Source organism: Molossus molossus, unplaced genomic scaffold (assembly GCF_014108415.1).
Source record: "Molossus molossus isolate mMolMol1 unplaced genomic scaffold, mMolMol1.p scaffold_m16_p_1, whole genome shotgun sequence".
NCBI classification, from domain to species: Eukaryota; Metazoa; Chordata; class Mammalia; order Chiroptera; family Molossidae; genus Molossus; species Molossus molossus.
The window spans coordinates 61,861,922-61,888,876 of NW_023425344.1; the positions used below are offsets into that span (position 1 = coordinate 61,861,922).

Below are 26,955 nucleotides of genomic sequence, written 5' to 3' on the forward strand. Positions count from 1 at the left end.
GGGGGAGAGAGAGAGAGACGTCGATGTGAGAGAGACACGTCAATTGGTCGCTTCCTGCACAACCCTGACCAGGGCCAGGGATCGAACCTGTAATCCAGGTAAGTGCCTTGACCAGAACCAAACGCACAACCCTTCCCACAACCCTTCAGTCCACAGGCTGATGCTCTACCCACTGAGCCAAACTGGCTAGGGCTAAATAGGATTACATTTTGATAGGACTCTTTTCTCCTTTAGAAGGAGCTCAAGGAGAGATCATAAACTTTAAGACTTCTTAGGTGTGCAAATCTACTACACAAGGAATGAGGGATTTAAAGCTTTAGTTTATATATCCCAAAAAAGGAAAGAAGAATAAACACCCGAAAGTATTTAGAAAATCCTATAACATTAAAAGGGATTTGTTTCTTGCTTAAAAACATTGAAAAAATATGCATAAACTCCCTATTTAAATATCAATGATAGGAAATATGCCAAATTATAAATTAAATGTAATGTTACTAAAACTAACATGAGAAAAATCTCATATCTTTTTAGAGCACCCATACATTTATTAAAACTGAAAGCAAAATAAACCACCTACTTCCTCAAAAATGTTTGCTTTTAAATAAAAATAAAAATTTAGAAATAAAACAAAATTTTCCATTTTTGCTTGACAATGAATGTTATGCAAGACTCTTCATGAGTATGATGACCCTAAGAAAGAGCAAATTGCATAATATCAAGATTTGTCCCAAAGTGTTGTGATCTACTGGAATTTTGATGTATTATTACTTGAAATAAGTAGTGGAAAATCCTCTACACATTATTGTGTTGTTATAATTTAGCTACCATTTTAGGGTATGAAGAATCAGATAACTATTACTTAAAATAAAAACAAACCATTTACACTAATTTTTACAAAATAGAGACACACTAGATTCCCTAGTTTCATAAAAATTATCTCATAATTTAAAGTAGCAAGTAAATACATGTTTTTAAAAATAAAGTTAAGTTCTTTGGAAGAGCAGCATGATACCTGGCATGATTTTCCAGGACACGGAGTGCAGAGGAGGCAAAGCGAAGATCCCACACCTGGACCACTGGAAACCTATCATCTTCAGATGCGAGGACCATCTGAGTAGCAACTTCAGGATGCCACGCCAACCCAGAGCAATGCATCTGCAGACAGTTAAGGCTCATATTTTATCAAATATATTATTTTATGAAAAGCCAAAATGATCTTAAGGAATATGCCTTTGTTGAAACAAACAGTAGAAAACATCAGCTCAGGCTTAGTCTATTTAAATAAAAATAAAAATGTGAGTGGAGGGAGAAGAGGGTACAGGAGGGATAAATGATGATGGAAAAATACCTGACTTAACGGTGGTGAACACAACACAATATGTAGATGATGTATTGTAGAATTGTACACCTAAAACCTACATAATTATATTAACTGTCACCCTAAAAAATTAAAAAAGTAAAAAACAAACAAAATCCAAAAAGTCTAAAAAGTATTAAATTTTATTAAACAATCTTAAACAGTAGTCTTAAAAGTAATAAGTTTAAATGTTTTCCATTCATCCAGCTATTTGATACATAAGCCATTTGGGCCAGAATAATTCTGTATCAAAAATATGTTTTCCTGCCAAAATTGTAACTAGGAGGAAGTTTTATATAAGTTTAAAATTTAACACTTTCAGCCCCAGCTGGTTTGGCTCAGCAGTGGGAACATCGGTCCGTGAACTGAAGGGTCTTAGATTTGCTTCCCAGTCAAGGGCACGTATTTGAGTTGCTGGTTGGATCCTCAACTCCCAACTCCAGTAGGGGTCATGTGGGAGGCAGCCAGTCGATGTGTCTTTCTTTCTTTCTTTTTTAGTCTGTGCCCCTAGCGGGAACCGAAGCCAGGACTCTGGTCTGCAGGCCAACGCTCCAACCGCTTAGCCAAACCAGCTAAGGCTCAATGTGTCTTTCTCACATCAATGTTCCTTTCTCTCTCCCTCTCTCCTCCCTTTTCCACTCTATCTGAAAAATCAACGGAAAAATATCTCAAGTGAAGATCAAAAAAATAAATAATATAAAAGGACAATAATCCCACTCATAAAATAAATAAAATTTAACACTTTTAGAAAAATAAAAATAAAGAGAAAAAGATTTTAATAACAAAAAATCCACACCTTTCTTCTATTTTATCAGAAAAATCAAGATAGAATGTTTAAGCAACAATTACCATTCAAATTTTCACATGAGGATAGATTAACATTATTATTGAGAATCACTTGGAAGTTCAGATCCCATTAAGTATTCCAGGAGCCCTGGCCGGTTTGGCTCAGTAGTTAGAGCGTCAGCCTGCGGTCCAGGGAGACCCGGGTTCGGTTCCCGCTAAAGGCATGTACCTTGGTTGCAGTTTGGCCCCAGCCCCGGTTGGGTCGTGCGGGTGGCAGCCATTCGATGTGTCCCTTTCACATTGATGTTTCTCTCTCTCTCTTCCTCTCTCTCCCTCCCGCTCTATCTAAACAAAGAATGGAGGGATGTCCTCCGGTGAGGATTAAAAAAAAAAAAGTATTCTAGGAGATGATTGAAATGCTTATTGTATACTTTATTTCACTGAAACTCCTGATTCACTGAAAAACAAACCTTGAAGAAATATTCTTCTAAATAGTTTTTTGTTGTTGTTGAAATTTTTATATGTATTTGCTGATTTAGGTAAACTTGTTTTTTAAAATGTCAAACTATACAATGTAATTAAACAAAAAAAACTAACAAAAGAAGGCCTTAATGGTATCTAAATTATCTTATAGCACATAATGACATAATATTAAGAAATCTGTAAGGTCAAAAATTTAATATGTTATATAGCAGCATCTACTAGGCAAGTGGGAGAAGATTGTTAGCTCACTTTAGCAGTACCTAACAGAAAAGAGGAAGCCAGGCGTTTGGAAACCACGAGTTCACAGAGTTATAAAATTACTCAGAGGAAAAATCTGTACATTTTAGAGAAAGGTAAAGATGAATTAAAAAGTTGCTGTAATGCTTTGAAACAGCCAGCAAAGCAAAACAACCAAAATATCATGGAATAAGACTCCAATCTTTCTCTTCATAGTTAAATTCCAACACGGTTTACTGAGAGCTTTATCTTCTCTAAGGAAAAATTCTCTCATTCCAACATGACTGACCCATGAAAATACAGGGTTTGACTTTATAGAATTTGATGTTGCCAACTCTCACAAGTGATATAGGAATATCTACAGAATACAACATATTCATCACAAATTAATCATATATTTACCTTGTTTTTATGATCACTGACTTTGATGATAGGTTCATTTTTTCTAAGATCCCATACAGTGGCCCGGCCACTGGAACTGGCTGATGCTAAAATATGCTGGACTTGTCTGTTCCATGCAATGCAGCTGATATCTTCTAAAGGCTATAATGAATAAAGTATTAAAAACCATTTCTCAACTACAATCAAATTTAACTATAAAATCTGATCCTTCTTTTTAAAAAACAGATCACTTAAAAAAAACTGATCTAGCCCTGGCCGGTTTGGCTCAGTGGTTGGAGCGCCAGCCTGTGGTCCAGAGAGACCCGGGTTTGGTTCCTGCTAAGGGCACATACCTTGGCTGCAGTTTGTCCCCAGCCCTGGTTGGTCGTGTGGGTGGCAGTCACTCAATGTGTCCCTTTCACATTGATGTTTCTCTCTCTCTCTCTTCCTCTCTCTCCCTCCCACTCTATCTGAACCAAAAATGGAAAAATATCCTCAGGTGAGGATTAAAACAAACAAACAAACAAAAAAAACCTGATCTGTTCATTCCACAACTTTACTTTATATGCCTAAATTCTCAACAATACAGTTTAATATTGTCTCATCTACCAGGCATTTCTTAAGCTCCTGTTATAAATCAAGCACTGTTTATTTGTAAGTGCCACAGGGTAGATAATGGACCACAAAGCAGATGTGGGTCAATATAACAATTAGGCAGGGAAAAAGTTACAGCCTAGACAATTAGAAACATGTCTCTATAAATGGTAAACCATACACTATCATTATGCTACCTCTCAGAAAGCCAAAATGTTAGGTCCCGTTATAAAGGCTACTCAAATTGAGTAGTCTATACAATATAAAGAAACTCAAAGAGGCACTCTGTCCAGGTGGCTCAGATGGTTGCAGCATCATCTCATGCACTAAAAGGTTGTGGGTTGATGTGGGTTGATTCCCGATCAGAGCCCAAACCTAAGTTACAGGTTCGATCCCCAGGTCAATGTAAACCAACCTCCAACTCTGAAGATAAATGGAAAAAAATCTTTGGGTGAGGATTTTTAAAAAGAAAAACCAATGACATCTAAACATTTATTTTAAACAAACATTTTCTGTGGAAAGTAAAGAAATAAATTAAGTGTAGAAGAACTGATTTTGGTTCTTTTGATTATATCAAAATCAATGTAATACCTGTGTTTTGGCTCCTGGTGTCATTGGAGTTGCAAAATTGTTTAGATCCCAAATGTAAATTTCAGATTCATTAGCACCAGAGGCTACCAGATTAGTCTACAATAAAAAACAATAACTAAATAGCACTTATAAATAAGAGAACTCAGACTAACTTAGTTCATAGCTAGAAAGATCTGTCAGTTTTAGGTCATACAATTTTTCTATTTAAGAAGCAAAATGTATGAATTCCTAAATACTATGCATAACACTCTAATATTTAAATAGTTTTTTAGAGAAACATTATGAAATTCTATTTAACTTAAAATGATAATATGTGTATTGACATTTTAATACAAGACATAAAAAATAATTACATGGATAAATTCTTAAACAATCATGCAACCATATGAAGATTATTATTTGTGGGTTTGCAACTCTGGAAAAAGATCCGACTGTGGAAAACGAAAACACGTCACCAATTATTGCTTTCAGGCAAATAATTGAATCCTAAAATAATGGCATCTATCTCAAGACACCTCAAAGCCACTTTCTGGAGGCAGACCAAAATAAGGCTAGTAAAACCTCATGTTAAATCCCTCACATAATTCTACTTCTTTTACACTCAATCCCGTTCCAGGTGGCAATATTTTTAGGTTATCTCTGTTGCATACATTTACAGTCAAAAGGCCCCTAAAACTGTGTTATGAAGTATAGCAAGACGAATGAGTTTCATGTATTAACCTTCATCCTTTATTGTTCACTCTCATAAATTCTTCTCTGATCAACGTAAATATAATTGAAAAAAGAGGAAATCTAAGGTAATAGCTACCTATGATACAAAACACTAACAAAAAAATAGCAGCCGTCTAATCCAATTAATGAAAGAGCTAGCTTTCTAATCTTAAGAGTAAACACCATAAGTGATAGAAATTAAGAAGTTTGGGTTTTATAGTTCTATACCTTAAGTATCTAGTTATAATACAAGAAAAATAACTAATTAAAACTTTAAGATAATATTCATTTTTTGGTTGTTGTACTCTGGTATTCTACTAATTCAAAATCTTTATTAACTTATTCATTTATATAATTAATATTCAATAATGTTTAAGATGGCAACAATAGACTCTTAATTGTCTATCAATTAAATTTTCACTATATTTGTATATTTTTCTAATTATTTGATAGAGTAGTAATCTCTTCATCATAAATACAAAATTTCTCAATTAATAAAACAGTGGATTAACCCAGACACCACAGCACCAACTCAATGTTGGATTAACACAAACTTTAAAAGACAAGGTTTCCAACCTATGTCTCAGGGCTCCTAATGTTTAAAAAACGTCCAATCAGATGTTATGACATCTCCAGAGTTCTCGGAATTAAACTAATCAGCCAGATCCCTTCCATGCAGTTAGTATTATTTACCCTGAACCCAATTCTGAACTCTCCATTCTTCAAACAAACATACTCACTCATCAACTTGCAGAGGCACACATATTTAGTTTTGGATTCAAAGACTAAAGCATAGTAGATTAATATACTTATCTCAAATAAGCAGCACACATCTCAAGAATTATGAATAAATGTAAAAAGTCGAACCTGGAAAATGTTCACATCCAAGGCTCTCACTGGGCCAGTATGCTTGTCATTTTGGGCAATCACAACTTCCTTGTCTCCAGCTATAATTTTAGAAGGATCATAAAGAATAATATTTCCATTTTCACCACCTGCAATCAAAACTCCAGAGATATTTCCTTTGGAATCCATCTTATGAGGTCCCCAAATCAACTTGTGATACCTTTAAAAAAAAAATGAGTAAAAACAACCCAGATGATATATTGTAGAACTGTACATCTGAAACCTGTATAATTTTATTAACCAATGTCACCCAAAAAAATTCAATTAAAAAAAACTAATTTTTGAAGTCAAATAAATGTAAAAAAAATGTTTTAATTATAGATTTAATTCCTTATATCTTCACAAATACTCCAAAAACACTGCTTCTCCTCAATTCCTGGTGACTGTGAATATTTGGTGAAATAGCATTTTAGTTATTTGTACTCATATGTGCATATTTTGTAAGTTAAGAGTAAAAATACTCTTTTGTAAAGGTAATTTAGTGTGACAAAGTATCCTTGAATTGTGAGTTAAAGATATGGGCTAATGAATGGTTTTTACTATTTAGACACTGTGAGGCCCAGGCAAGTTATTTGATCTTCTTAAGCTGCTTTTGATTCATCTAAAAAACAGAGCTAAACAGCCCTGGCCAGTTTGGCTCAGCAGTTAGAGCATTGGCTTACGGTCCAGAGAGGCCCGGGTTCAGTTCCTGCTAAGGGTACATTCCTTGGTTGCAGTTTGTCCCTGGCCCTGGTTGGGTCATGTGGGAGGCAGCCACTTGATGTGTCCCTTTCACATTGATGTTTCTCTCTCTCTCTCTCTCCCTCTCCCTCCCTACCTATCTCCCGCTCTATCTGAGGATAAATGGAAGAAAATATCCTTGGGTGAGGATTTAAAAAAAAAAAAAATAGAGCTAGTCAGCTACTTCCCTTGATTCTATTTGACTACAGAAGTATTCACCAACAAGTGGTCTGTTAAATACTAATGGTGTTGAGGGAGTCATTTAAAACTTTCTAAGAAAAATAATGTATTCTGACAGTAAAAAGTGACATCAAAATTATGTCTGTTATGACAAGTATTCCTAATTGTGGAGAATAAAAGATTATGGTTTGGCATGGAGATAAAATATGAAGGTGTCATGGAGGTACAATCAGCCCTCGTTTATCGCGGTTAATCAGTTCCAGACTGCTGTGATAAATGAATTTCCGTGAAGTAGGATTCTTTATTCGTATACAGTTGTCCCTTGCCACTTCGCGCTTTGACTTTCACGGCTTCACTCTATCGCTGTGGAGAGGGACAACTGTATGTGAAGACACACTATAAAATGGTAGTGAGTAGAAAAACTACAAGACTAAAAGTATCTGCGGTTCCAATCACAGTGGCAGAGCTCTGAAGAATATGAGGGGTCCCATGAGATTCTATAATCTGTATTCTGTTAGCTAAGGTACAATTTCATCAAAATCTGCCAAAAGTTATTGAATCAATAGAGCAATTTTACTACTCAAATAAAAGTGTACTTTTTTGCCTGGCCAGTGTAGCTCAGCTGTTGAGCACCAAGAGGTCGCTAGTTTGATTCCCAGTCAGGGCACATGCCCAGGTTGTGAGCCAAATCCCCAGTGTGGGACATGCAGGAGGTGGCCAATTGATGTTCTCTCATTGATGTTTCTACCTTTCTCTCCCTCTCCCTTTCTTTCTCTCTAAAATTAAAAAAGAAAAAAAATTTTTTTAAAGTGTACTTTCTTGCCCTGGCAGATTTGCTCAGTTGTTAGAGCACTGGTCACGGACCAAAGGGTCCACTGTCTCTAAAAATCAATGTAAAAATATCCTTAGATAAGGATTAACAACAACAACAAAAAACAGTGTACTTTCTTTCTTTTTTTGTTAATCCTCACCTAAGAATATTTTTTCACTGATTTTTAGAATAAGTGGAAGGGAAGGAGGCAGAGAACGAGAAAGCAAAGAGAAACATCGATGTGAGAGAGAGACATCGCTTGTTTGCCTTCTGCATGTCCCCAACTGGGGCTGGATATCGAACCTGCAACCCAAGTATGTGCGCTTGACCAGAATCAAACCCATGACCCTTTGGTCTACAGGCCAACACTCTAATCACTAAGCAAAACCAGCCAGGGCAGTGTATTTTCAATAAGGCATAAGTAATTGGAAAGGTGATGCAAATAACTACTGTATCAGAAATCATGTCAATAAAATTCTCTGGCCCTGGGTGGTTTCACTCAGCAATTAGAGCATCGGCCTGCAGACCAAAGGGTCCCTGGTTCAATTCCCAATCAAGGACATGTACCTGGTTTGCAAGTTCGATCCCCAGTCCCAGTCGGGGTCATTTGGGAGGCCATCAATTGATGTGTCTCTCTCACATTGATGTTTCTCTCTCTCTCTCTCTTTCCTCCCACCATCTATATCTTCACTCTATCTAAAAATATCAATGGAAAAATATCCTCGGGTGAGGATTAACAAAAAATAAACAAATAAATAAAAATAAAATTCTCTGTGAAATATATTTTCAAATATTGATAAGTACAAGCAAAACATTAAAATAACCTACCATTCAGAAATAATCACTATTTACATCTTAATATTCATCCAACTACTACTTTTTATTTTTTTTAAAAATATGTCTGTATTGATTTCAGAGAGATAGAAAGGGAAAGGGGGAGAGAGATAGAAACATCAAAGAGAAAGAAACAGGGATTGGCTGCCTTCTGCATGCCCCCTACTAGGGATTTAGCCTGAAACCCGGGCACATGCCCTGACCAGAACTGAACTGGTGACCTCTTGGTGCATGGGATGACACTCAATGCACTGAGCCACACTGGCCGGGTAACTACTATTTTTTAAAATCATACCTACCTTTTTGTGTAAACAGTGAGAAAAAGGAGATAAAAGAAAGTAACTCTACATATCATAAAGGAAAAAAAAAATAACAGAAACTAGATCCCTTCCTTCCTATGTACACACAACAGTCAATAAAAAGTCGACAGACATAGGCTCAACTTCCACAGAAAGTCACTAATATATATTTTTCACAAAATACTTCATATCATTGTTGGTAGTATTCCTAGCATTTCTAATAATTGTATATTTATAGACAAACTAGGCATCAATCACAACATATAATTAAATATAATCGTGAATTTAAGGCTGAATCTCATACCTGTGAGAAGAAGAGAAAGCGGCACAAGATTTCATATCCAAGGATGGATCGGAAAGGTCAAATTCAAATATCTCAAGGGAAGCACTGGTACTAAATGTTGCATCCAATTGCTGAGCAGATGTTCCTATAGAAAATACATTTATGGTAACTATGCATGCAAAAATAAGTCTAAGAAAACCAAACAAAACAGAAATTAAATGCATGTTTTTCAATTATCTCACTCATGAGTGCTGTAATAGTGGCTGAAATCTCAGCACATATGCCACTGAGCAGATGTTTCAATTACTATAGCAATGAGGTCCTAACACAGGGCTTGGAGATGACGTTTATAAGAGTGGGTAGTGCAGATAATTTTTTAAGCCTATAGATATATTAAAAACTCTCTGTAAAAACAGAACCATGATTTTCTGTATCTGTTTATAGTCACAAATTATGTACTGTAACTCCAATTCTTTTTATATCAAAAAAGCTAGTGTTAAAATTGTTCTTCATTCAAAATGATATTTAACAGTTTTGTTGTTTTTAACATGTTATCTATTGTACTCAGTACTGGAGAAATAAAGATAAAACACAATTTTTATAAAGTGGGGAAGATACTATAAATATATCATGATTAATGCTATGATGTACAGGTGCTATGGGAACACATAGGAAGGTCACTGAACTCAGCTAACAGGAAGGAAGAAGGATCTTGCAGGGAAGAAGAGGCTTTCTAGAGATGAAGCTTGACCTGAATCTTAAAGAACGGGTATGAATAACTCAGATGTGGAAGAGAAGAAATTAGGTGACTCGTACTACCTTTTCCTTGTTGAACTTACCTGTAGCTAGGTAAATGGGATGATTCTGGGCAGGGCTCCATGCCTGCATGGCAGTACGATCTATTTCCTTTAACTTCATCCTGCTAAAGAGAAGATATTGAACACGTAACATAGAACATAGAAATATACTGGACAAATCATTACATCATTAGTAAAACTTTAACATCAATAAATCAAATTAGGTATCATTTTTTTCAGAATGTTCAGTATTAGAAAGAAGAGACACTTGTTAAATTATTTTGAGACAAATATAAGGTTATTCTAATGTTTACAGATTATATTAGTCCTTCAGCTGAAAAATCAGCCTGGAAAAAAAAAAAAAAAACCTGCTATACTGTTTCTCAGACAAGAATAGGTGGCAGTGTATCAGAGGTAAGAGAAAGCACATAAAAAACAAGGTGCAGCCCTGGCAGGTTTGTTAAGTGGTTAGAGCATCAGCCTGCAGACCAAAGAGTCTTGGGTTGGTTTCCCGGTCAAGGACACATACCTGGCTTACAGGTTTGATCCAGGCCCCTACCAAGGCTGTGCAGGAGGCAACCAATCAATGTGTCTCTCTCATGTCAATCTTTCTCTCTCTCTCTCCCACCCTCCCTCCTTCCTCCCCTCCCTCCCTTCCACTCTTTAAAAATCAATGGAAAAATATCCTCAGGTGAGGATTAACAAACCAAATAAACAAATAACAGAAAAACACAAGGTGCATTTTCCTGAAGCAGAATCATTCAATAAGAGCAGTTTTTAAAATTAATTTTACTTATTTTGTTAATCCTCACCTGAGGATATTTTTACTTTGATTTTTAGATAGAGTAGAAGGGAGGGAGGGAGAGAGAGAAAGAAACATTAATGTGAGAGTGACACATCACTTGAATGACTTCTCCATGTCTCCAACTAACTGGGCTGGGGATCAAACCTGCAACCCAGGTACCTGTCTTTGACTGAGAATTAAACCCAATATCCTCTGGTCCAAGGGCCGATGCTCTAATCACTGAGCCAAACCAGTCAGGGCTAAAATTAATTTCAAATTAAAACAGACTAACTACAAAGAATATAGGAAGCCCATAGATTTTAAAGATAAAGCAACTCTTTCCAGCTGACGCCAAGCCATGGATTGCCATGATCTCACCAGCAATAAGCTCCTGTGAATATACTATAAATACACTAAGAAATGCAGACAGGATCAAGGAGCTGAGCCCCCACAGTGGGCCCAGTGGGGAGCAGCCATCTTAAATGAAAACATAAGAGACAGAAGTCAGCTTTCAGGGCCCTGATTACAGGCAATTTTTCTCAGGAAGAAAAGAACTGTCTTCCCAAATGTCCAGCTCTAATGAAGCCATGACCCAGACCAGGGAGCTGGAGGAGAGGGCCATTGACAAGCTCAAGGAAATTATACAACACAGGCCAGGCTGGCTTGAGGTCTCTGAGATGGCTGAGCACCCAGACTATGACCTGGAGACCTTTGTGAACAAGGCAAAGTCTGCCCTGGCCCAGCAGCCAAAGCCTTCTCAGCCCTGCAAGATGTCAACAAGGCCTTGTGCCTAGCCATACAGCTAGAAGAACAGCAAGAAACGGCCCCGGTGATGACTGCAAATAAAGAGGTTTAGTTTCAAAATAAATAAATAAATAAATAAAAGATAAAGCAGAAAATTGTAAAAAACTGGTCACTTCAAGCTAAAAAAAAAAAAAAGAAAAATCTGCCCTGGCCTGTTTGGCTCAGCGGTTAGAGCATCGGTTTGCGGTCCCGAGAGACCCGGGTTCGGTTCCCGCTACGGGCATCTACCTCGGTTGCAGTTTGTCCCCGGCCCTGGTTGGGTTGTGTGGGTGGCAACCACTCGATGTGTCCTTTCACGTCGATGTTTCTCTCTCTCTCTCCCTCCCACTCTATCTGAACAAAATATCAAAAAAGTAAAGTGTCCTCAGGTGAGGATAAAAAAAAAGGGAAAAATCTGTTATTCTACATAAATGCATTCACATGGCACAGTATTCCACTACAAAGATATACCATAATTTACCTAAGTCTGCTACTGATGAACACCTGAGTTGTTTCTAATCTTTTGCTATTTTTGCAAAAATGCTGAAATAACCTTGGCTGGTTTGGCTCAAAGGCAGAGCATCAGCCCGCAGACCAAAGAGTCGCGGGTTCAATTCCGACCAAGGGCACGTACCTCAGTTGCGGTCTGTCCCTGACCCTGGTCGGGTGGTGCGGGAGGCAACCAATCGATGTGTCCCTCTCATGTCGATGTTTCTCTCTCTCCCTTTTTCTCCCTCTCTCTCCCTCCCACTCTATCTGAAGATAAATAGAAAAATACCCTTAGGTGAGGATTAAAAAAAAAGGCTGAAAATAAATGTCCATTGAACATATTAATTCAATGATATAATATTTATAGCAAGGATAGCTATAAATTTCCAGAAGTAAAACCGCTAGGTTAAAGGACAAATTAAATTTAAATTGTGATAGATATTGCCATGTTGCCCTCCATGGCAACTATACCTTTTCACATTCCCAAGAGTAATATATGAGTAGCTGCTGCCCTACTGCCTTACCAGAATAACACTTTTTGGGGGGTAACACTTTAGATTTTTACCAATGGGATTGATCAATGAAATATGTTAGCTCTGTTTAGTTACAATTTGCATTTCTCATACTACAGATAATATTGAACATCTTTTTTTTTTTTTTTTTTTGGTAAAAAATGGTTTATCAATTCCATTTTTGTATAAAACACATGGGAGAAATCCAGCCAATCAACACACAACTGTTGCCACATGAAAAGGTACTTTTAGCAAACTTCGAGTCTAAGAACATACAAATGTTTCTCTTACCATGTTTACAGTAATTATCTATGCTTTTCCATTTAATTGTTTTTAAAATTCCACATATCCCCATTATTTCTTTTGTCCTAATTACAGTTTAATGACAGGGAGGAAGAGAGTTGGTTAAAACAACTCTCAAAGCAGTTTTCTGCTGCCCCTTCTTTCCACAGACTTGTGAATGTGAGGAATCACAACACCCCCAGCTATGGTAGCCTTGATAAGAGAATCCAACTCTTCATCACCATGGATTGCAAGCTGCTAGTGGCGTGGAGTGATCCGCTTCCCTTTGAGATCCTTGGAAGCATTACCTGCCAGCTCCAGCACCTCAGCAGTGAGGTACTCCAGGATTGCAACACTGTACACAGCTGCAGTGGCACCGACACTTCCATGGCTTGTGGTTCGAGTCTTCAAATGTCTGTGGGTGTGGCCCACGGGAAACTGAAGCCCAGCTCTCTGGGAGTGAAACATTGCCTTAGCCTTCCCACTGTCCTTACCAGCTTTGCCTCCAGCCATGGTCTCAGCCGCTCCGCCCTCACTCCCACAGAGCTGCTCTGAACATCTTTTTTGTATGATTATGGGTCATTATATTCCCTTTCTGCTACCTTTTCTGTCTGTTCTTATCTATATCTATTAGGTTGTCAGACTTTATGTTTTGGTTTTGCTTATATATATATTTTTTACCTTTCACAAGACTTTATTTTTTGACAGATTTTATTTATTAGAACAGTTTTAGGTTCACAGAAAAATTTAGTGAAAGTACAGAAATCCCACATACCTCTCTCCAAGTCCAACCCCACACCCAACCACAGCCTTTCCCATCATCAAAATCCTGCACCATAGTGGTACATTTGTTTCAGGCAAGACCCAACATAGATACAGCATTATATCCCGAAACCCATAGTTAACGTTAGGGTTCACTCTTTGTGTTATACAATCTATGGGTTTTGACAATGTATAGTGACACATACCCACCATTATAGTATCATTCAGAGGTTTCCTATCCTAAAAATTCTCTATGCTCCACCTATTCATCCCTCTCTTCCTCCCTCCCTCCTGGTAAACACTGTCTCCATAGTTTTGCCTTTTCCAAAATGTTATTTAGTTATTAATTATAGAATATTTAGTCTTTTCACACTGGCTTCTTTCACTTAGCAATAGGTATTTAAGGTTTTTCCATGTCTTTTTGTGACTTGACTGCTCATTTGTTTTAAGCACTAAAAATATTTCATTGTATGGATGTACCATTAGTTTTTTCTTAGTCAAATCTGTCACTTAAAAAAAATGGTTCTGAATTTTGATTAGTTGGAAAGGCCTTCTACATGCCAAGATTATGAAAAAATTTACCACATTTTTCTTCTAGCAAATCCATTTGTGGCTTATTCTTTTTTTAAAAATTGTTGCAAGTATTACAGATGTCCCTTTTCCCCCACTGACACCCTCCTCCTGGCTCCCACCTGCCTCCTGCCTTCCCCAGGCTAGTGTCCATGTCGACTGGTTGTGCATATATGCATTTAAGTTCTTTGGTTTATCTCTTCCTACCCTACCCTTCCCCCCATCCCTCTGAGCTTTGTCAGTCTATTCCCTACTTCCATGAATCTGGATCTCTTTTAGTTGACAATTTATTTTGTTCATTATATTCTACCAGTAAGTGAGATCACGTGGTACTTGTCTTTCTCAGACTGGTTTATTTTACTTAGCATAATACTCTCCAGATCCCTCCATGTTGTCTCAAAAAATAACAGATCTCTTTCTTACAGTTGCATAGTATTCCATTTTGTAAATGTACCACAGCTTTTTTACCCACTCATCTACTGATGGGCATTTGGGCTGTTTCCAGATCTTAGCTATTGTAAATAGTGCTGCTATGAATATAGCGGGTGCATATATTCTTCCTGACTGGTGTTTCAGGCTTCTTAGGATATATTTCAAGAAGTGGGATCACTGGGTCAAATGTTAGTTCAATTTTTAATTTTTTGAGGAAACACCATATTGTTTTCCACAGTGGCTGCTCCAGTCTGCATTCCCATCAGCAGTGTGCTAGAGTTCCCTTTTCTTCATACCCTTGCCAGCACTTGTTTGTAGATTTGTTGGTGGCCGCCATTCTGGCAGGTATGAGGAGATATCTCATAGGTGTTTTAATTTGCATCTCTTTGATGATTAGAGATGATGAGCATTTTTTCCTATCTCCTAGCCATTTGTATGTCCTGTTTGCAAAAGTGTCTATTTAGGTCCTCTGCCTATTTTTTAATTGGATTGTATGTCTTCCTTTTTTTTTTTTTTTTATCCTCATCCGAGGACATTTTTCCATTTTTTGTACAGACAGAGAGGGAGGGAGAGAGAGGAAGAGAGAGAGAGGGAAACATCGATGTGAAAGGGACACATCGAGTGGCTGCCACCCGCACGACCAACCAGGGCCGGGGACAAACTGCAACCGAGGTACGCGCCCTTAGCAGGAACTGAACCCGGGTCTCTCCGGACCGCAGGCCGACGCTCTAACCGCTGAGCCAAACCGGCCAGGGCTGTATGTCTTCCTTTTGTTTAGTTGTATGAGTACTTTATATTTTGGATGTTAACCGTTTATCCAATGTATCGCTGGTGAATATATTCTCCCAGTGAGTGGGTTCTCCTTTCATTTTGATGCTGGTTTCTTTTGCCATGCAGAACCTTTTAAGTTTGATGTAGTTCCATTTATTTTTTCGTTTGTTTCTCTTGTCCTAGGAGATGTATCAGTGAAAATTCCACTAAATAGGATGTCTGAGATTTTTCTGCCTACATTTTCTTCTAGAATTTTTTTTTTATCTTCACCGAGGACATTTTTCCACTTTTTATTCAGACAGAGCAGGAGGGAGAGAGAGGAGAGAAAGAGAGAAACATCGACGTGAAAGGGACACATGGACTGGCCCAACCAGGGCCAGGGACAAACTGCAACCGAAGTACATGCCCTTTGCGGACACTGAACCCAGGTCTCTCTGGACCGCAGGCCCACGCTCTAACCACTGAACCAAACCGGCCAGGGCTCTTCTAGAATTTTTATGGTTCCACAGGTTACATTTAAGTCTTTTATCCACGTTGAGTTTATTCTTGTGTATGGTATGAGTTGGTGATCTAGTTTCATTTTTTTGCATATAGCTGTCCAATTTTCCCAGCACCATTTCTTGAAGAGACTGTCTTTTCTCCACTCTATGCTCTTGCCTCTTTTGTCGAATATTAATTGTGCATACTGTTTGGGGTCGATATCTGGATTCTCTGTTCTGTTCCACTGATCTATATGTCTGTTCTTGTACCAGTACCAGGCTGTTTTGATTACGATAGCTTTGTAGTACAACTTGATATCTGGTATGGTGATTCCTCCTACTTTGTTCTTTTTTAAAATTGATATGGCCATTTACGACTTATTCTTTATGTATAAATTTTGACCCACTTGTAGTACATCCCAGAATACAATGTATGTTCAAAGTTTATTTATTTATTTCTTATCATTCCAAAACCATTTATTGAAACATATTTTTCCTACTAATTTTAGATATCAATTTTATCATGTACTAAATTTCTGTATTTAGGTTTATTTCTGAATTTTCTATTTAGATTTATACTCCTGTAGGTATTAGAATGTAGGTTAGAATGTAGATTAGGATTTAAATTCCTTTATATGCTTAGGTTTATTTCTGGATTTCCATTCCATAGGTCCATTAGTTTATTTACATGTTAGGCACTGCACTGTTTAAATACTGAGACTTTATATGAGTATGATTTCAATAACACCAATCTTACCTGTTTTCCTTGTTATTACTCCTCAAACAGTTTTTGTCAATTCCAGGAAAAAAAAAGTTATTTTACTGAATCTGCATCAAATTGAATAAATGAATTTATAGATAATTAACAGGATGCTTGAATCTTTCTATCGAGAACATGGTGTCTTGATTTAAGTCTTCCTTTTTGGCTTTCAGTATTGTTTTAGTATTTTTACATATTGGGTTTGCTTATTCCTGTTTCATTTTTTGGTTTGTTTGTAAATGTGGCTTTCCCCCCTTTTATTATACTATTATCTTATTGTTTTTTTTACATCATATTGTTACATGAAGGCTAATGATTTGTTTATATTAATTTTGTATCCTGCTATCTTACTGAATTCTCATTTTTGGAGTAGTTTTTCAGTATTATGTGCCAACAGTGACAGTTACCTATTTTTTTCAAACTGTTATTCCTCTAATTTCTTTCTCTTGTCTGAGTTGGCTAGTATCTATTGTACCATATTAAACAGTAGCCATAACAGTGAGATTTCTTGTCTTTTTTTTTTTTTTTTTAGTGGGGAAAGCCTACCATATCACCACTGAGCAAGATTTTGGGATTCAACATATACATACATATGTACATATGTATATATTAAGTGCATATAATGTAAGGAAATAGCCACTGACTGTTTTATTGAATGCTATTTATAAAGACTGGGTGTTGAATTTTGTCAAATGCTTTTCATTAGGTAATTAAAGATGTTTTAGGTAAATTATTTTTTCCTTAGGCCTATCAATAAAACAAATTATACTAACAGATTTCCTAACAGTGAATCATCTTCTCATACTCTGAATAAACTCTTGATCATGATGTATTATTCTACTAATGTGCTGCTGGATTCCGTTTGTTTACAATAGTTTTGCCTCTAGAGTCATAAGTAAGATTCCATCCATAGTTTTCTTCTGTGCAATCTTTGTCAGGTTTTGATATCAATGTTATGCTTACTTCACAAAAATATGGGGTTTTTCCTCCTTTCTATGCTCTGGAACACTTTCAAAAGAAGCACTGGAATTACTGGTTCTTTAAGGATTTAGTAGAATTTTCTTGTGAAACATCAGGGCATGGTACTTTGGGGGGAGTTGCTCCTTTGGTAATTTTCTATGTATCTTCTATGGAAATTGATCTGTTTGAATTTTCTTTAGTCAAGGTCATTTTTTGGTAAATCACATTTCCCTAGTGTTTTCATTACCATGATCATCAATACATTCTACAATTCCCATTTATATTCTCCAGAGTTGTTTGAATTTAATATTCAAGTGGAGGTGCCTTTATTTTTACTGTGTTGTGATTTTTCTATGCTATTTCTCCTTTATAAAATTTACTGAAGTTTCCCTTGGGACCAAATAAGTGTTTTTGTAACTATAAGTGTTTTTGTTCCATGAGACCTAAAAGGGGGTGATCTGGCTGCTCCAATTTGAGTCTTGGCCTCTTGCCTTCTTCCCTGAACAACATGAGCTTCAGCACCCACTCCAGCTTCTCCATAAACTACCGGACCCTGTGTTTCAGATCTCCCTGTCCCACTCCACCAGAATGCAGGGCTGCTGGAGGTCCGGGGGGTCTGGTTGCAAGGATGGCCCTGGGCCTAATGGGCATTGGGGCATCCAGAGCAAGAAGGAAACTAAGCAATGCCTGAATAACTGCTTGGCCTCCTACCTGGAGGGTGAGAAGACTGGAGGCTAATAATCGGAGACTGGAAAGTATAATATGGGAACACCTGAAGAAGAAGGGACCCCAGGTCAGAGATGGGGCATTATCTCAAGAACACTGAGGACCTGAGGGCTCAGATCATTGCAAGTTCTGCAGACAATGTCCACATTATTCTGCAGATTGGCAGTGCTTTTCTTACTGCTGATGACTTTAGAGTCAAGTATGAGACAGAGCTGACCATGCACCAGTCTGTGGAGAGTGACATCAATGGGCCCTGAAAGGTCATTGATGACACCAATATCACTCAGCTGCAGCTGAAGACAGAGATCGAAGCTCTCAAGGAGGAGCTGCTCTTCAAGAAGAACCATGAGGAGAAAGTAAATGGTCTATAGAACCAGAATGCCAACTCCAGGTTGACCATGGCATTAGATACCTGAAATCTCAGGAATTTAGCAAGACCATTGCAGATATCCGGGCAGATATCCTGACAAGCTGGCTTGGAAGAACTGAAAGGGGTTAGACTAGTACCAGTCCCAGCAGACTGAGGAGATCACCTCACAGACCACTGATATAGGAGCTGCAGAGATGACATTCACAAAGCTGAGATGTATGGTCCCATCCCTGAAGACTGACATGGACTCAATGAGAAATCTGAAGGCCAGTTTGGAGAACAGCCTGAGGGAGGTGAAGATGCACTATGCCATGCAAATGGAGCAGCTCAATGGGATTCTGCATCACCTGGAGTAAGAGCTGGCCCAGACCCGGGCAGAGGGGCAGCACCAGGACCAGGAGTACCAGGCCCTGCTGAACATCAAGGCCAAGTTGGAGGCTGAGATCACTACCTACCACCACCTGCTGGAAGAAGAGGACTACACCCTGGACAACAGTAATTCCATGCAATCCATCCAAAAGACCACCAACCCCAGGACTGTGGACAGCAAAGTGATGTCTGAGGTGAACACCACCAAAGTTCTGAGGCATTAAGATAACAGAAGTAGGGCATACCTTGGGGGGGGGAGGAGGCCAATAAAGAGTTCAGAGATCACTGAACACTAAAAACAAAGGTGCTTTGTTTTTAGGGTCAAGTTCAATACCTACTAATCAAATCTACCCTATTATTTGTTTAGATCTTCTATATCTTAATTTTTTTTCCCATTTGTGCCTATTTTTCCCTGTATCTCCTGAAACTTGCTTTATGAAAGTTACTTTGTTATTTAATACAGTTATTTGGTAGACAGATATTCATAATGTTAAATATTCACTGCTAAATACATATTTTAGCTTTATGAAGTATTCTATTTAGTCCTGAATGCTTCTGTGCCTGAATTCCACTTTGTCTCATAGTAAGAACAATACTTTAGTTTCCTTTTTATTTGCCAGTATGTGTATACTTTTGTCCTTTTCAACTTTTGAACTACTTTTTTTCACTGGCTGTCTTAAATACAGAAAAAAAAAAAAATCAAACTTTGCTTAATGATCCAATTTGAAAATCTTTTCAGTAGATTAACTAACAAGGTTATTTAAAATTACTGATATGATGACAGATATGGCAGTTCTTAGTTCTATCTTACTTTGTTATGTTTGGTTTTATGATTTTAAAAGATACTTTCATTGTTTTCTATTTAATTTTTGTGTATTTATAATTTTTCTGATAATTAGGGTGGTTTGTATTTTTATTCTAATATGTATTTCTGGTTCTATCTTTGTAACTATAATTTTAAATATTTTTTTTTTACCATGAATTGTCTACAAAGTATCTATGAGCACTAAAGAAATTAGCTTGTATAAAATTATTGCCTGTCTTGCACTACACAATTATAGTCAATAGTATTATCTTCCTCAGTGTTTACCTTTGTACTGTTAAATATACTATACTTCTACTAACTGATTTGTCAGCTTTAATGATGTCCTTTGACTCCCAGCCATTACAGATTAGGCAATCCACTAACTTATTCTACTTCCAATTTCCAGTTCTTCCTACTTCCCAGTCCTCTAAAATTTTTAAAGTTTTATAACCAATTTCCACATTATCAGATACTTAACATGTACATTTTATTCTTTCTTCCTTATTCCCACTTTTTAGTCTCTGGTCTATAGTTAAATATAGTTAATGTTTTCCAACACTTTTGCCAGTTTTCTTACTCATCTCTAGAGGATGAAGTTCATACTCTACTAGTTTCCTTATGAGGACCTTAGACTCACAATATACCTTGTGTCTTACAGGCTTGAATTGTTTATAATTGAAGAGCATTTTACAGATGATAAAATTAAGATACAGAAAGACTAAATAATATGTACATGCTAGCAAGAAGCAGAGCCAAAGATTTAAACTTGGAAGTTTAGTTCCAGAGTCCAAGCTCCTACTTGTTACTTCTACAAGTTCAGATATTCAATTTTAATCATAGGAGAAATATTAACATTTAGAAGAAATAATTAATAGCAATGCAACTACGATGCATGATAAAATTAAGAGAAGAAATGTATTTTAGAAACTGCTAGATTAAGCAAAAGTAGATTAGGAGACTGAATACTCATGTCGTTAAAAGCAAGGTCTCTAAACTCAACCCTCAATTTGATTATTGGCTCTGCTACTTATTATACCTTGGGCATGTTATTTAATCTCTCTAAGCCCCAATTTCTACACCTGGAAAATGGCGATAGAGTGACTATTTCATGGGATGTTGTGAGGTTTAAATGAAATCATGTATTTTACAAAGAGACAAACACAGTACCTTGCACGTAGGTTAATAAGTGTTTCAGTATGTTAACTACTTTTAAAAATTATTACCATCATGTGATTAATCAAGAAAATTATACATCTAGTTTCCTAAGATTATTATGAAAAAATTTTTAAATCCCAATTTTCCAAGAAGTAAAAAAGCCTATTTTCTTTATATGAAATGTCTTCTTTTTTCTCTCAGCCAGTTGTCAAGTTTAAGTCCCAGCTCCTATATGAAAACTGCCCTACTGATCCAATCCACACTGATCTAAATAAACTCTTAATTGTTTATATTAGTCTGTATCACACTTAAAGCATAAAGTGTCTCATGCTATCTTTTTAAAAAAATATGTTTCTGCCCTGGCCGGTTTGGCTCAGCGGTTGGAGCGTTGGCCTGCGGTCTGGAGAGACCCGGGTTCTGTTCCCGCTAAGGGCACGTACCTCGGTTGCAGTTTGTCCCCGGCCCTGGTTGGTCGTGCGGGTGGCAGCCACTCGATGTGTCCCTTCATGTCGATGTTTCTCTCTCTCTCTCTCTCTTCCTCTCCCTCCCTCCCGCTCTATCTGAACAAAAAATGGAAAAGTGTCCTCGGGTGAGGCTAAAAAATAAAAAAATATGTTTCTATTGCTTTTTTAGAGAGAGAGGATGGGGGAGAGAGAGAAACATCGATTGGCTGCCTCCTGCATGAAACTCATGCGTGTGCCCTGACAGGGAATCAAATTGGGACCTCTCAGTCCATGGGACGAGGCTCAATCCACAGAGTCACACAGGCTGGGCTGTTTTATTCTCTATCTTAACAAAATTTTGTAACAATCTATTAGTACTTATTGTCCACATATTTCCCACTGCCTTTTATTAATAGTTTTATATGTCATCTTGTTTCACTAACTAGACAAATAATGTCTTTTTTAAATCAAGTGTTAAAATTCTGGACCAAAATTACTTGCACAGGGTAGGTACACAGAAATTCTGCTTGATTGTTTTGAATGTCTATATTTAGGAAAATTCAAATACATAGACTGATGAGCTAGAAAGACTAATTTAAGATAAAACATTTAATTTTTAAATTCTTAACTGTTTAAAATATCTTTTCTTATTTAAAAAATAAAGGAAAGGCCCCGGTCAGTTAGGCTCAATGGTTAGAGCGTCGGCCTGCGGTTCAGAGAGACCTGGGTCAGTTCCCGTTAAGGGCATGTACCTCGGTTGCAGTTTGTCCCCAGCCCTGGTTGGGTTGTGCAGGTGGCAGCCACTCATGTCCCTTTCACGTCGATGTTTCTCTCTCTTTCTCTTCCTCTCTCTCCCTCCAACTCTATCTGAACAAAAATAGAAAAATGTCCTCAGGTAAAGATTAAAAAAAAAATAGAGGAAAGCATTGTTAGGGGGAAAGAGGTTTTATACAAGGCCTTTAGAATAATTTCTAAAAGTGAAAACAAAATAGCTATATATATTTTAAAAACCAACTGAATAGAATTACAGCATCTCTAAGAGCAAAGGTACAACAAGGGCTACCTAATTCATGAACACTTAGTTAATGTGTAACATTTACTGAAAGAGAAAGAGATAAATTAGTAAGAACATAAAAGGTTAAAAGGGAATTCAAAATATTTATAAAAGTCTATTTTTTGTCTTAGTACTCAATGTTCCACCAGAAGCAGTTCCACTTATTAACCTGTACTGAAAACACAAGGCTTTATTACTATCTGGGGGGGGGGGGGATCACAATACTATAAAAATGGCCTAGAACTACATTATGTGGTTTGAACCTAATTAACCAAGAGTATCATAATGTACCCACTGTAACCATTCTCAAAACTACTAAAATGTACTCTGGGTGGTGTGGCTCAGAAGGTGGTGAGTTCAATCCCTGGTTGGGACATGAGCGAGAGGAGGCTGATCAATGTTTCTCTCTCATTTCAATATCTCTCTTTCTCCCTAAAATCAATTTTAAAAAATACTAAAAATGATATTGAAATACAGCTTCAACTGGATGCTTGTGTACTTCCTTCTGTTAGAAATGACCATTCACTGATTGTAACAAATATTTTTGAAAACATGAAAAAGGTTAAGATTAAACCATGTATACTTTCCCAAATGAGACATGCTTTAAAAGCTTTGTGTAATTTTTTTCAATATTAAATGTGATTAAAATTCACACTATGCAGAATGGCTTCATTCAAGACTATTTTAAATGGAACATAAGCATTCTAAAAATATAAAAAGAAAATTGTGAGGACAGTGGTTTGCTCACAGATGCCATCTACAAGGTATCTATAGCACAGCAGTTAAGAGTATGGTGCCTGGAGCCAATACCATCAGTTTAAATCCCAGCTCCACCATGTCCTACCTCTGACTTCAGGCATGTAACTTTACCTATGTGTGTCTTGGCTACTTACTTGGTAAAATACGTGTAATGCAAGCATTGATACCACAGGTTGTTGAGAGAATTAAATGAGGTATTACACAGAGTGCTGAGAATAGTGTGTGGTAGGTAGTACATAAATGCTCTTAAATGTGAGCCATTACAAAACTAACAATTTAAAATGTTTATCCCAGTAAATCTTCATGAATACACCTACTGAAGAAAATTTCTATTCCAGACTAGAATGCTTATTTTTTCATCCAACTTTCCACAACAACTGCATGCAGTTAAGTGGAAACTTTTTTATTTCTGCTCAATTTCTAAATGATAATTTTGCGAAACTATAATAAAACCCAATAGTACTATTCTCTAAAAAATACCAACCGTAAATGTTACATATAAAGCTGACCTATATCTCAGAAAGTAAAAAGTGAAGGAGGTAAGAAAACTGGAAACTTTGACTCCCAAACCAGGAATACAATCCCTAGCTAGCACTGCCTTTAGTAAAATTATCCATCGTATGTAGGCAAAATATATCATTACGATGGGCACGTTTGTTCTACAGGATTTATTTAGTATTATTAGTGTTGTAGCCTCATCTCACTCAACCAAAACCAAAGAATCAACAGTGCACTCATTACTCCACATTCATATGGAGTCTAATAAATAAAAACTTTTGAGCTGAAATTAAGCTAAGAATGACATTTCTAAAAACAATGGAAAAATTAATTTAATAATATCACCTTACAAGAGTTTTTAACTTAGGATTGGTAAACCTTGTGAAATTATGTAGAAAATCTTATATGTGTGTGCATTTTTCTAGGAAGATGATCCAGTGCTTTCATGAGATCCTCAGAAGGGAGTGGAATCCCAAAAGGTTAAGAATCACTGCTCTTTACAGTTTACAAATTTCTTTATATTCTTATGTCGTTCGTTTCAGAAAAGACCTTGCTTATATGAAATTAAGCAGTATAATTCTAAATCCATCCAAATCTCGTAAATTCTTACAGTCTACAGACCTTTCCCAGAGCTGTAATGAAGGGACAATGAGATATAAGCACAGAAGAATCACTAATAAAAGGTGAGTAAACTGTTTTAGCTCTAGAACAATTAATATGTACAGAAAACATTGGGTAGTATAATATCAGGAAGAGGCTCTAATTATCATTTAAATACAGTTACAGTTGCCGACAAAAATCACATTTCATTTTTCTATACTTAGAAAAGGTAGTTTAGGAGAAAAAAAATTTAGCACAAACCACCACTCAGAGACCTATGTAAAATTAGTTTCTTGAGCAAACAGAAAAGTTTACAATGCCTACAAGCCCAGGCAATGTTTTGATTTATGTTACACCTGCCCCGTAATTTAACATTGGATAATTTATGGGCAAAAACATTCAACACAGATATTCAGGCTGCGATTGGCGACCACTGCCCACAGAATAATCCAATCTTGGCTAAATGACAGTAGTCTTCCATCGAAACCTAAGAACCTTCAATCTGGCAACAATTAAAATACAAACAAAAAACTCTACTCTAACCAAACTAAAAGTCAACCAAAGTGTTCCTGGGGTTTGCTTCCTTCCCTCGCCCTTGAGGACCGCACCTCTTTGTGCACAGGGTTTGAAGGTCCCCCAACCTCAGACCCCAGTTACCGGCGGTGGCAGGACACCCTGTGGCAAGCCTCAGGGGACCTCCTACTCAGCAGTGAAAACGACGGCGGATGTGAACCGGCGCGATCTCCAAAGCGGCCGTGACGCCAGGCGTTGTCCCGCCGGGCCCGAAACCGAGACCAGGGGCGGGCCGCCAGTGGACACCGGGCCGCAGGCTGGCGGAGACCGAGGCTGGAGTCACAGCTTTGGCCTGTGCTCTACCTCAAGGCCCGAGGATCGGCGAAAAGGACAGGAGGGAGGAGGGTGCACACACCTGGCGGAGACCCTAGGCGACCGGTTCCTGCGTTATCGAGACGACCGTCAGACTCTCCCAGCATTCGCCGCCGCCCCTCCTCCCCGCCCAGGACACCTCCACGTTCCGCTTCAACGTGGCAGCCGCAGCCCCGCCCAACCGGCCTGCGAGCTTCCGGGAGCGAAGCCTCGCCCCGCCCAGCCCAGCGCGCTCCTCGCCCCGGCACTTCCGGTAGCGAGGGCAGGCGGGCGGCGGGCGTGGAAGCGGCCGGGGAACTCGCTTCGGCGCCTCGCGTGCGTTCGTAAGGCGAGGGACCCGTTCTTGTAGGGCGCGCGCGACGTCCATGCGGTGGCCTGAACTGTGCGACCAAGAAGAGGCCTAATGGCTGTGCCTGTCTGGCCCAAGAGCGGCGGGGGCTCTCAGGGGTGCCACGTAGAACTAGTCCTGAGATGTGAACAGCCCCGGCGACACTGCCACCAGGCAAACCACGTGAAAATCGGGCTAAAAGGGCCTTATTGCAGTGACAGTAATTTGTGACTGGGTTCTTAAAATTGCTTACTTGGTTCTACAGTATTGCGTTTTGAGAACTTCTTTAAAACCATACCATCTGGTCACACCCAAAGGCTGTTGTGGACATACTAAATTTGTTAGTTACTCCTAAGAGGCATTGTGGGTAAGGCATTCCTATTAGTATCCAATTAATATATCCAATTAGTGTACCTTACCATTGTGGGTAAAGTAGTCCAATTAGTATCTCAAATTAGTACATTTGAGATCTATTAGCATTTGCTCCCAGTTACTGGAACTTGACTAGTTTTACTGGAGCCTGGCATCTAATTATGTTGCCTAGATACTGTTTCTAGGTTAGGGGAAAATTATTTTCTAGTGAGGAAAGTAAATCCAGAGGAAAATAACTTGCTAAGGTACCAGAACCTAGATTCAACGAGGTCTCCCAACTTATAGACCAATTCTCTTCCTGTTAGAGATCAGTTAAATCTCTTTCCTAAGACCCTTGCTAAGTGCCTACATTGGAAGCAATGTTTCTCTTTCTTGTACAGAGTAAAATATAGCTCTTGACCTCAGAAACATCCAAACATGTAGGGAATTTTTATGAGTTTATTTGAGCCAAACTGATGACATATGCCGGGGAGCAAGATTGCAAATGCTGCCCTGCCAGTGTGGCTCAGTGGCTTCAGCTAGTCCCATGGAATGAGAGGTTCCGGTTCAATTTCTGGTTCAATTCCTGGTCAGGGCACATGGCCAGGGTTGCGGATTGGTCCCCAGTGGGTGGCATGCAGGAGGCAACTGGTTGATGTTTCCCTTTCACATTGATGTTTCTCTCCCTTCCTCTCTCTAAAAAAATCAATAATATACTTTTTTAAAAACCTCAAATGCGCCCTGGCCGGTTTGGCTCAGCGGTTAGAGCGTCCGCCTGCGGTCTGGAGAGACCGGGTTCGGTTCCCGCTAAGGGTACGTACCTCGGTTGCAGTTTGTTCCCGGCCCTGGTTGGTCATGCGGGTGGCAGCCACTCGATGTGTCCCTTTCACATCGATGTTTCCCTCTCTCTCTCTTCCTCTCTCTCTCCCTCCCACTCTATCTGTACAAAAAATGGAAAAATGTCCTCGGGTGAGGATAAAAAAAAAAAACCTCAAATGCTCGAGAATAAGTTTTGCAGTTTTTTAAAAAATACATTTGAAATTAAGGAGGGGATCTGA

General features: G+C 38.1%; 2 protein-coding genes and 1 pseudogene across 10 annotated transcripts in view; 1 reads left to right on the top strand and 2 right to left on the bottom strand.

The window, feature by feature from the left end:
• The window catches only part of SEC31A (SEC31 homolog A, COPII coat complex component), an 80,199-nt gene extending 54,763 nt beyond the window's left edge, over positions 1 to 25,436 (bottom strand). For 4 of the 9 annotated variants that reach the window (XM_036245676.1, XM_036245822.1, XM_036245944.1 and 1 more), the window contains exons 1-7: positions 25,262 to 25,357; positions 10,013 to 10,095; positions 9,195 to 9,318; positions 6,008 to 6,206; positions 4,430 to 4,525; positions 3,266 to 3,406; positions 1,013 to 1,155 (exon numbers count right to left, since the gene is read on the bottom strand). In XM_036245676.1, coding sequence (XP_036101569.1) covers positions 1,013 to 1,155; positions 3,266 to 3,406; positions 4,430 to 4,525; positions 6,008 to 6,206; positions 9,195 to 9,318; positions 10,013 to 10,091 — 782 coding nt within the window. In that variant the 5' untranslated portion in view covers positions 10,092 to 10,095; positions 25,262 to 25,357. Of the gene's footprint in view, positions 1 to 1,012; positions 1,156 to 3,265; positions 3,407 to 4,429; positions 4,526 to 6,007; positions 6,207 to 9,194; positions 9,319 to 10,012; positions 10,096 to 25,261 lie in introns of those variants that run through there. The other 5 variants (XM_036245750.1, XM_036245600.1, XM_036245974.1 and 2 more) reach the window with 4 other exon arrangements.
• LOC118619389 (histone H2A.V-like) lies at positions 12,998 to 13,333 on the bottom strand. The gene has a single exon (XM_036246125.1). The coding sequence runs from the start codon at positions 13,331 to 13,333 to the stop codon at positions 13,079 to 13,081; it is 255 nt and encodes an 84-aa protein (XP_036102018.1). The 3' UTR covers positions 12,998 to 13,078.
• On the top strand, positions 18,143 to 19,243 carry LOC118627625 (annotated as a pseudogene).
• Positions 25,437 to 26,955: the final 1,519 nt, after the last annotated feature.

Excerpts from the sequence above, each read along its gene's own strand:
- LOC118619389 (XM_036246125.1), bottom strand. The coding sequence starts at position 13,333 with ATGGCTGGAGGCAAAGCTGGTAAGGACAGTGGGAAGGCTAAGGCAATG.